This window comes from Lolium rigidum, chromosome 4 (assembly GCF_022539505.1).
Source record: "Lolium rigidum isolate FL_2022 chromosome 4, APGP_CSIRO_Lrig_0.1, whole genome shotgun sequence".
Taxonomy (NCBI): domain Eukaryota; kingdom Viridiplantae; phylum Streptophyta; class Magnoliopsida; order Poales; family Poaceae; genus Lolium; species Lolium rigidum.
This window is the reverse complement of record NC_061511.1, coordinates 256,955,145-256,966,818: the sequence shown is the minus strand read 5'-3', so window position 1 is coordinate 256,966,818 and position 11,674 is coordinate 256,955,145. Positions and strand designations below refer to the sequence as shown.

General features: G+C 56.1%; 1 protein-coding gene across 1 annotated transcript; it reads left to right on the top strand.

Annotated features, from left to right (window-relative positions):
- Window positions 1-5,137: 5,137 nt before the first annotated feature.
- LOC124648623 (protein OCTOPUS-like) lies at window positions 5,138-7,027 on the top strand. The gene has a single exon (XM_047188349.1). The coding sequence runs from the start codon at window positions 5,138-5,140 to the stop codon at window positions 7,025-7,027; it is 1,890 nt and encodes a 629-aa protein (XP_047044305.1).
- Window positions 7,028-11,674: the final 4,647 nt, after the last annotated feature.

Below are 11,674 nucleotides of genomic sequence, written 5' to 3'. Positions count from 1 at the left end.
ATATTCTCAAAAAGTACAGTATTACCCTAAGAACAAGTCAACGAAACCCAAGTATATGTTGCACAAATATCTGAGTGCAACCATAGTAATTTTGGAAACATCCATATTGCGGCGAAGTACAGTAAAAACGTAAGTACAAATCAATAAAAACCTGAATACATGTGGCACTAAAACCCAAGTACAAACATGGGATCTAGTTTTGTAAGGGTACATTGCCCCTATGTGTGGTTTCGGTAATTAATGACAACCCCTATGGACTAATGTTTTCATTGAGTTTATATGAAGGAATATTCCATAGGTACTACTTGCTCTCCATGTGTTGGATTCAAGTATGGATGCCATGAAGATAAAGATATACCTTGTGTATTAGCATCAAGATCATCGGTATGAAGATATATATGTGATATGATCAAGAAGAAGAAATGAAGATGGAGTTCTTATGTGGAACTCAATATTATCCATGCTCTATCTTAAGTGAGTATGAGAAGATACAAGGTTGAGTTGGGCAAGTTCAAGATGAGCATCTTGTGTGGATCACATGCTTGAAGCTTGCCGTCCACTTGGTGATAGTGAAGATGTGCATCAATGAACCTTTCCCATCATAGTGTATGGGGGAGCATTTGTGAGTATTCACGAAGCGATAATGATCAAGTGATGGGATGCGCAAGGCAAAGGTATGACCTTGATAGGTTTTCCTTTTGCCGGTCTCGAGGTGGTTGATGGGAGACCGGATTATAGGATAGATAGCCGCACTATTAAGAGGGGCTTTCGGTTGGTTAACTTGATCACATCGTCTTAGGGAGCTCAATCCTTGCATGCGTTGCATATTCTTATTGCTTCTTGGTATTTCTCGGTGTGAGGTTCTTGAGCTTGTTGCTAGCTTTACAACAAGCCCAAGTTCATCGAAAACGGAGTTCACATGCATCTTCTATTGCGTTTTCGAGGTTGGGTGATTTTACCGGTTATTCATGATATAAGGTTCTACCTTTTATATTCATGATAAAATCCCCTCCTACAGATTCTTGAGTTTTTCACTTTCTATTGGATAGCATTTGTTGTTATCTTCCAAACAAAATTGGTTTCATTCGAATCGGAGTTCGGGAGCATTTGTTATTAAGAAAAAAGGGAAAAGGAGAAAAGAATAAAAAGAAACAAAAAGGGGGAAGGGGCCAGCCGGCTGGACCGGCCCAGCCGCCGGCCCACCCGGTCACCAACCGGATCCGGCGCTGGTGCCATCCGGCCTGTGTCCAGGGGCCTCTGGCCCTTGACCGGTTGCAGGCCCGGTCCACGACCGGCCTGCCCGGCGCGCCTCCCGGCCGGCCGGGTCTCCGACCGGCCGCCTCCCCGCGGGCCGCCTTGCCCGCGCAGCCCACCTCGCGCCGCCTCCACCCGGCCTGCTGCCGCCTCCTCCGGGCCGCTCCGCCCCGCGCGGCCCACCCGGCGCGGCCGCACCCCCGCGCGGCCCGTCGCTATCCGCCGCGCGCCGCCCGCCCGGCCTGGGCTTTCGCCGTCCACGAGGCCCACTCGCCCCATCCGGTTGCTGGGCCGGTCCGACCGGGCTGCTGACCGGCCTGGCCGGCTGCTGCTCCGGTCGGCCGGCCTGGTGACCGGCTGGGCCGTTTTTCTGCCCGTTTTTCTGCCCGTTTTTTCTGTCTTTTTCCCCCAACAGTTTTATTTGCTCCCATGCTATAAATAGCTCTTCTTCCACCTTGAGCAAGTTAGTTCTTCCTATTCTCTCACCTCCATTGTTGCTATTTGAAGAACTTGCTCTCCCCCTTGATTCCTCCAACCATTCTTGCTCATATTTGAGGATTTGAGAGAGGAGATCTAGATCTACACTTCCACCAAACCATTTCTTCTCTAAGTGAGGGAATCTCTTGGGATCTAGATCTTGGAGTCTTTAGTTGACTTTCCCCCTTGTTCTTCCTCTCCAATCTCATCCTAGCATTCGTTGCTTTGGTGGGATTTGAGTGTGAAGGACTTGAACACCTCCGGTGTTCTTGCTTTGCATCATTGCATAGTGTTGAGCTCTCCACCACGATTTGTTCGAGTGAGAGACCGTGAGCTTGTTACTCTTGGAGGGAGACCTCCTAGTTGGCTTGGCGGTTGGTGCTCCGGTGATCTCTTCAAGAAGATTGTGAAGAGGCCCGGGCTTCTCCTTCGTGGAGCTTGTGAAGTGGTTGTGGAGCTTGCCATCTCCGGAGCGGAGGAAAAGCTAACCATAAGGAAAGGGCCATTATCCTTCGTGGGTGTGGTTCGGAGAATAGGGTGAGCCTTCGTGGCGCGGGGAATCCTTCGTGGGACCTCCACTCCTCCAAACGTGACGTACCTTGTTGCAAAGCAAGGGAACACGGGAATACATCCTCGTCTCCGCGTGCCTCGGTTATTTCTATACCCGAGCTCTCTTTCCTTGTGATAGCCATCGTGCTTGAAGTACATATATCTTGCTATCACTTGTGCTACATATATCTTGTGCCTATCTTGCTTAGCTCTAGTTGCTATTGTTACACTTAGTTGAGCTTAGCATATTTAGGGTTTGTGCTTGTAAACTAAACGATAGTTTAATTCCGCATTCTTACAAGACAAATCCGCAAGAGTTTGTAATTGCCTATTCACCCCCCCTCTAGGCGACATCTCGATCTTTCAAGTTTGAAGATCTCGTTGCGAGGAATTCAAGTGAAAACGGTTCATAATTTGGACAAATGGTTAGCACGATATTTGGTTTTGAATATTCTGATTATAAAATAAAATGGAAAAACTGATACATCTCACCCTCTTGTGTCTATCTCTTTGCTTCCCCTTGCAACAAGTGTCACACTCAGAGATCATCTGCGGTTGGTTTTCTGGCACCACGTTGAGCCATGTCTCGAACGCACATCGCGTGTGCACAACGCGTGTTCTTCCCTTAGGCAAGGTTGACCCTTTTTTTATAAGATTTCGAATGAACTATGTAGAATGGGTGGATGCCGAGATCGTTCGGCCGAAAGGTTTGGCTATAGACATGCATAAAAATGCCGGATTTCCCCCCTCGAGCACACATAAATTTTCCAATAAAAGAATATATTAATATCATAAATATATCAATTACACCTAACCTATGTACCTAGGTGATGTCTCAAAATATCAAGGATGCACACAGCCAAAAAAATAAAATAAAAAAAGAGAAAAAGATAAAAGATCCCGTCGTGGTGATCAAACACATTGAGTACCAGCAATTTAACCACCACCATAGACAACACGTGGACTACAAAAGAGATTCTACAAAAGCAACGCCTCCAAGAAGAAAATGATGTACAAGCCCTATTGTCGCCCGATCGATGATCGTAAGTTTTCACTTTGGAGAAAGAGTGAGTTCCTAAAGCAATGCTCTCACCAAGGTCATTGCCATGTCTAACCAATAAAAGGCGGACATTAGGTTTTCACCATCGAAATGGTGACTTGATACTCAACAAGCATCACCAAAAATGCAGTCCTAGTATTACCACCCCTCTTACCGAGGCCAATGTTGCAAGTCTTCAAACACTTGACACACAAGAGCATGTCTGCAGTGGACATGTACACCGCCCTACCGGCCATAACCATACAACCTGTGTAGCATAGTCTTCATCGCATCCAATACACCCGTCCGCCATAACATCAAAACCTCCAATCACATCTAGCATGACTTTATTCACCCCTGTTAATACCATGGGAATCTATACTTAGACATCCCATGGTACAAACAAGAAACCGAAGCTTTGCGCTGCACCCTGATGAAGTAGCAGTGGTTGAAAATTTAGGTGTGCACCATCAGATTGTTTCTGATCTAGATATCCAGGGGCGTCATGCACCCATCAGCTGAGATCTCTAACAGGAAAGACCGGAACTCATCGGTGGGAAGATGAAGGGGGCAGAAATCAAGCAGAGCAGCGACTTGGCGCAAGAAGAGCACTAGGGCTATCCAAGCTAGCAAATCCCATGTCAACCAATCCCCACCGATAGCTTGAAGGCTTGGGCAACAGAGAAGGAGGCGACCCACATCGTCTGGAGCTTGCAGCAGATAGCCTCACGAATTCGAGCACGTCGGAGGTGAGCCACCACCACATCGCGATGAGGGGCCGGTGGAGGTCGAGGTCGAGGTTGAGGTCACAGTGGAGGTCAAGGAAACCCTTGCTCATGTCCAGTCGCGGTGGATGTCGAAGAAGGGCTCGTGATCTCGTTCCAATCTTCCTCTTTGCCCGCAATGGATGTGTTGACGGCAGCGAAACTGGCGACGTGATGGGACAGGAGGGGCGGTGAGAGTGAGATGGGGGAGAATGAGAGAAGGGAGAGTGGGCGATGAGGAGATTTATGACGCTTGTTCTCGAAGGGACGCGACGTCCCTCTCCTTTTCCACGCATACAACCAAGACGCTCGAATGGACCAGGCTCCACGAAAATTGTCGATTCGGCAGTAGCTCTCGGACTTAGCCCGAAGGTGCGTTAAAAACCGCATTGACTACAACATGGATGACTATTAGGTTACCGATGGAGCCGATTTCTGCTCTGGCCCGGAGGCATGTGAGCTACCAAACACGCTCTAAGCAGAAGCTATTATAAATTTTCCACCCTACTCCAGCTCAAGGGTTTTGACAAGTACGAGAACTTGCATGAAATATATGCATGTGTTACGGCTGCTCGGTCCAGATTAACACTCTCAGAGTCTCAGATTGGCATTGATGCTCGCACAGATGAAAGTTTTCAGATGATCATTTTTGGACCTTTCGAATCGCAAAAGAACAGTTTTGTCGAAATCACAAAGGTGTAAAAACACAAAACAGGGAGATCGGACCGCTACGGAACATGTGTTTCGCTCAAACCCCAAGAAGGCGAGAGAGATAAAGCAAACACGAAGAAGGCGAGAGAGACGACGGGCCCCGTGACCCCCTTTCACTTCCATCTGCTCTCTCTCTCTCTGATTTTTTCACCAGTTTACCTCACCTCACAACATTCTACAAACCTGCTGTCCAGTCCGTCGAGCTCACGCCCTCCTCACTAACTCCTCGTACGGCCCGAGGCGAGAGAGCATCGTACCACCACCACGCCCCAAGAAACGTGATGGCGAGCTGCCGCCACGTCCACGAGTGAAGCGACGGCGCCGCGTGCTCGCAGTCCAGGCAATGGCGTCGCTGCAGATGGAGCCGCCGGCGCCGCCGCCGCGGAGGTCCGCGTCGACGAGCTGCGACCTGCACCCCGACGAGGCCTTCACCGGCTTCTGCGCCGCCTGCCTCCGCGAGCGCCTCGCGGGCCTCGAGGCCTCCGACGTCGCGCCCGCCGCGCCGGGCCGCAGGTCCACCTCCGCCATCCGCTCCCTCTTCTCCAGGCCCTTCGCCGCCGGCGCGGCCCCGTCGGGCTCCGGCGCGGCCCCGTTGCCGGACCTCCGCCGCTGCAAGTCCTTCTCGTGCGGGCGCGGGGGCGACGCGCCCGCCGACGAGCCGCAGCGCTGGTCGTGCGACGCCCGCGGCCGCAGCACGCTCTGGGCGCTGTTCCACCGGGACGACCGCGAGCGCGTCCGCGACGGCACCGCGTTCGCCGCGTTCCCGGCCTCGTCCTCTGCCGCCGCCGCGGCGCTCCCCTTCGAGGTCCAGCAGCATCTTCCTCCGCCGCCGTGCGTTCCTGAGGTGTTCTTGGAGGAGGAGATCGTCATGGCCGAGATTGCCCCGGTGGTCGAGCCAATCGTGGCGGCGGACTTGGAGACCGAAGCTCATGCGACTGGGGAGGTGCGGCCCATGAAGGATCACATAGATCTCGAGACCTCGCAACCCAAGAAGCCGCCGCCGCCGCCAATGGACCTGAAGGAGATCGCCGGCAGCTTCTGGGTGGCCGCCTCCGTCTTCAGCAAGAAGTGGCAGAAGTGGAGGCGCAAGCAGAAGCTCAAGAAGGAGGAGGCCGCAGCCGGCAGCAAGGCGGCGGCCGCGGCAATGCCGCCGTCGGGGAAGCCTTCCAAGTCCTCGTTCCTTCAGCGCAGCCGCACTCGCGGCGGAGCCTGCTCGGAGCTCGCCGGAGGCCGTCGCTCGTGCGACACCGACCCAAGATTCTCCCTTGACGCCGCCCGCATGTCCGTGGACGACGCGGGCTTGTCCTGGGACGGGCCGCGCGCGTCCTGGGACGGCTACCTGTTCGGCGCGGGCGCCGGCATTGGCCTTGGCCGCGCGCCTCCGCCGACTTCCCGGTTGCCGCCCATCCTCTCCGCGCTCGAGGGCTCGCCTACCGGCATCTTGGCACGCTCCGACGGTCAAATTCCCGTGGAAGATGACTCACAGCCCGAGCCCGACGGCGACGTCAACACCCCTGGCGGCTCGGCGCAGACGCGGGACTACTACATGGACACGTCGAGCCGGCGGCGCCGCAGCCTGGACCATTCCAGCTCCGCGCGGAGAAGGTCGTTCGAGGTGCCCGACCCAAAGCCAGTACCTGCAGCGGCCGCAATTGCCAGGGAATCCCCAGTGATCGGCAGCGCAGAGTTCTACCACTTCCAGCACGCTGAGGACCTGCTCGACCACCGGTTCAGCACCAGCTCCCTCGTCGACGACTTCCCCCGCGCGAGCCTGGACGCCGCCAAGAAGCCCCGGCGCAAGGCGTGGAGCCTGTGGGACTTCATCCACCGCAGAGCCACGGGACGCCGGAGCGGCACGTCCGCGTCGGACGTCGCGTTCTCGGAGCCGTGGCCGGAGCTGCGCGCCCGCGGGCACAGGACGACGATGCAGAGGTGCGGCAGCAACGCGAGCGCGCGCAGCTCGTTCAGCAGCACCAGCGGCGGGATGGGCAGCTCACGGCGCTGCTTCGCGGATGGTGGTGTCAAGAGTCGACACGAAGACCGGTGCGTGCTGGAGCGGAACCGGAGCGCGCGGTACTCGCCGGCGCACCACGCGGACAACGGCATGCTGCGGCTCTACCTCACCCCGCTGCGGAGCGCCAGCAGCCGGCGCGCGAGCGGGCTGCCGGCCAACGGCGGCGGGCGGCATCTGAGGTCGCAGTCGTTCGCAAGGACCATGCTCCGGCTGTACTAACGACACCTTGCTTGTTTCTTTGCCGCTGTAGCTCGTAGTAGTAATTAAGGTCTGATGATTAAGGGCAGTGGTATAGTCATAATCCTTTTAAGTACATCCTTGTGTAGAGTGCAGTAGTGTTCATTTGGGGGTTTGGAATTGGATGGAACAAGGTTTATCTGCTATAATCACTTGTTCGTCTCGTGCTGTTCTTGGCAATTGTCCCTTCTTCCTTGCCGTCGGTAGCTGTCCAGTGTTCAGAAGTTCAGATTGATGTTGGAAGCAAGCTTGCAAATTCCAATTCCGACGTCTCCTTCCCACATGTTGGGTCACTTTCGTGTCAATCTCCGGCGACGGGGTCCTACGTCTACTGTAGCTAGGGGCCGTGCCAAATGGCAAGCACGTCGTGTTGCCGTCGCCTGCACCTGATCGATCGAGCGGTCGTTTCAGGCACAGTGGCGGCGGGCCGGCCGCCGCCGCCTCGTAGACCGTTAAAGCAAACCACCATATCCCGATGCTGGTCCCAAGGCGCCGGTCGGGATCGCCGGCCCACCCGCCGCCCGCTCGGACGTTCCCATCGTCCTCTGCTCCCGCATCGGCGGGCGGCGCGCCGGCCCACGTCCACCGCGCCCACGAGCCGTGCCGCGCGCGCCCCGGCACATGGCATGGCACTGTTCTGGCAGTTGGAGGCGGGACACGACACGGCGCGGTGGCGCTGCCGCGGCTTCGTCGTGCCGCGCGCCGTGCTGTGCTGGCCCCGCCGTGGTTCTGGTCGGTTGGTCCGGATGCCGCGCGCCGCGCACGCACGGGCGCACGGGGTGGCTGGGATTCCGATCGGGGGCAGCGGGATCCGTGGAGTGATTCTGATTTGGGGTGGCCACGCGACGGGTTTTAGCAGTGATCGGCCGCCATGGCGCCGGATCTGGATCGACGCATGATCACCGGACATGTGCACGAGAAACCACAGGGTGTTCTTCAGTGCCATCTTGCCAGTACTTCGCGACAGGCTCATGTTAAACTCCGGTTAAATAATAAGTAGGCGATTTGCACAAAAATAACCCAAAAGTGAAAGAAAAGCACAGACTGACCCTCCGGCGAAACTATACCCATCTAACCCTTTTGTGTGGCGCCCCACATATCGGCGCCACACATGCCAGTGTGGCGCCCCTCCTGCCGGCGCCACACACCAGCCGACGTGGCGCCCGCGACGCTGAGCTGGTGCGCCCATCCGACGTGGCAGCACGTGTGGTGCCCCTCCCAACGGCGCCACACATGCCCTTACAATTGCCCAAAACATACTGTGAGACAATTCGTCTGAGACTTAGCCGTTTTGCGAGCCTCTATGTGTGGCGCCGATGCCACGGGCGCCACAGTAGCATGTGTGGCGCCGATACCACGGGCGCCACACGTAGAGCCTCGCCAAAACGGCTAAGGACTTATCGTCCGGAGCCCCTGGATGTTTTCGACCCAATAGTTGATATACGTTGGCATGTGTGGCGCCGATGCCACGGGCGCCACAGTGTGGCGCCATTGTGGAGGGCGCCACACGTTGACTTGTGTTAAAACCCTGAAAAATCCTACCAAACTCCAACAGTTTTGAGTATAACAATGGACACAACAAGTTGCAATTTCAGAACATACACATATAACACTTCATAGCTCACATCGTAGCAAGTAGATTCAAACAACAAGTAGCATTACAAAGATGGTTCGAAATAATTCACAACAACACGGAGCACATCCTACTGTCGTCCTCGACGTGTCGTCCTCACGGGCTGCTTCCGGACGGCCATCCTCTTCGTCCGCTGCCGTGGCTCTTGTTGCTGCTGCTCCTCCTGCTCCTCCTGCTCCTCCTCCTCTGAAGATAGGCTCGTCGTTCCTTGTTGTGGGTATACTTTATGGGTATATCAACGGCATGGCCTAGATCCGGCAAGCCCGGGTGGCCCATAGATGGTGGTGAGGCATGTGGCCCATCGGGCGGCCCAGTTGCTGTAGATCCTGAAGGATGAAGTCCAGCCCAGAACAGGAAGCCGGATCTTCACCGACCTACGAAGGAGGCCGGATCCGTGACGGCCCATGAAGTATCTGGATCCAGCACGTACTTGGAGGAAGGCGGATCCTTGACGTATACGGCAAGACATTGTACCGTAGTTAGGCAACTTGTATTCCGGCTAGGACTCTCCATGTAAACCCTAGATCCGTGCGCCTTTATAAGCCGGATCTTGGGAGCCCTAGAGGCACAACCACAACTCATTGTAACAACGCGAAAGCGCCCAGATAATTCCAGACAAGCAGCAGTAGGCCCTGGTCATCGTGCGGGTGTTCCGAAGCCGGGTAAATCGCGTACCACCGTCCCCGTGTGCACTCCGCCCTATGGCCCCTACTTCTTCTCCCCTCGTGAGGATCCCTCCTCCGAGGTACCGTCGATTAGGCAACGACGCTTGGCGCCCACCGTGGGGCTCGCGGCGTCCGGAGGCCGGAACCGGGAGGGTTCCGCCATGGGAAGCTACGACGACACCATCGCCGTGGGGCGTGTCCTCTACGCCGGAAATCTGCCGATCGTCCCTCCGGATGAGTGTTGGATTCCGGCTAAAACCGACCCCGTCAAGCTCTCCATCGTCCCGCTTGGCGGCATACACATCTTCATCGGGGAAACCGTCGATTCCGACGGAAACCCACCGGTAAGTAGCGCCGACGCGACCGCCGCCGAGCGAGGACGCAAGCCGCGAAGATCCGATCTCGAGACGCAGGAACTTCCTAGCGAAGATTCCGCCTTAGATCTGAAAAAATCAAAACCCACCCAATCCGCCCCGAGCAGGAAATAACGGTGGAAGACCAATGCGCATCCGCCCGGGTCTCCTGGTGTTAGAGAAGCAAAGGTGTCACTTCGTGCACTTCTTGGCCCATACCGCCGGAACCGCCCCTCAAGAAGCCGGAGCCGGTCCCGAGCAGGTCGTGGCCCCGAAAACAACGCTGCTCCGGATCGGCAAGAGGCTCGTCGGAGAAAGCGGAACTCCGGCCGAAGAGTCGATTTTGGGAAATCTAAGCCCAATTTCCGGAGACACCCAATCCATGGACACCGAAGAGTTCGATCGCAAGGTGAAGGAATATGGATACGGTGAACAGCTCGAAGTTGATTCCGCCCAGCCAAAGCAGTACTTGCAATCGTAGCGGCGCCGGGAGAAAACGGATCGAAGAGGCGGGCACCCAATCCGACCCCAGCCATCCCACTACGGATCTCCGATGTCGCGGGAGCGGCCCCGTAGGGATTCTTCCTCGGAGAGCCTCCTGTCGCCTGAAGATATGGTCGCACAAGCAGGCATGGATGCGGTTTATCGCTCGGATATTCTTAACAAACCCATCACTCCCGAAGACGTGGAAGCTTTAGAAGCTAAAAGAGTGGAGCCGTCGGCCACAGCCCAAGAAATTCAAGGTCACCGCAGCCGCCATGCTGGAGGAAAGGAAGAACGCCGCAGCTTTTGTGGAAGACTTCATCCAGCGTGAGCAGGAGGTGGACGAAGGATTGGCAAAAGTCAAGGAACTCCGAAAGCATTGGGAGGACAAGATCGTTGAAGCTCACCAGGAGGTCGAAAAGGTCCGGCGTGAGATGATAGCTCCCCGCAAGATCACCTTCGCAACTCCAACGGAGCAGCAGCCGTTCGCAACCCCAAAGGACAATATGACGAAAGCTGCAGAGATCTTGAAGAAAAGTAACGAGGAGATTGACATCGACTACGTTCGTACGCTCGTCGCCTCAGCGGTCAAACTGCAGAGCAAGGCAGACACTTCGCGCAAGTTAGAATCTAACCCGGAGCACTGCGTCTCCACTGCGCAGAAGGACGCCCACGACAATCGCCATCGAGATGACGAATCGCGAACCGGATCCTCGGAACGCAGAAGGAAAACCAGGGAACACCCAAATCCGATCCCCGTACCATCAAAGACGCCATCGTCAGATCCGAGAAAGGGAAAGGATGCAATGTACTCGGACGAGACAAGTACCGCAACCCCTCTCCTCCGCCTAATGGTTACCCGCGTCCCCCTCGCCGCCGTAGTCCAGCCGGAAACACCGTGCCTCGGGGGCATGGTGGAATTGTTATCCGCGACAACGTGCTGCCCTCAAGAAACGAGAATAGGGAGCGCACGCCGGAACCTCGCCGAATCGGAACAACGATCGTGAGCCCGAGCCTAGGAGGAGCCGGAATGAGGAGCGCGACCCGGAGCCCCGCCGGAGCCGGAACGACCGTGGCAGCCAGCCGTCACGGCGAAGGCAGCCACGGAGCCGGAGCCGCAGCCGGGAGGGCCGGGGAGAATCTGAAGGCGGAAGCAAGAGGTCGGATCGGCCCCCTCGCAGGTCTCCCTCACCACCACCTAGCGGTGGCGGCGGAGGTGGAGGCGGAGGCGGTGGCCGGAGATCTCGCTCTCGCTCACAGTCCCCCCGTCACGGCTCGCGCGACGCGCGGGAACGCCTCAACGAATACAGAACCGACTACATCGGACCGAAGTGCTTTGGCAGGATGATTCGAGAGGAACCAAAGCCAAGGAGCTCCCTCAAGCTACCCGGAAACTTGAAGCATTATGATGGCACCGAAAGGCCGGATACCTGGATTGAGGATTACTATAATGCAAGAACCTTTGCCGGAGGAACCCCTAATATCGCCTCGCCGC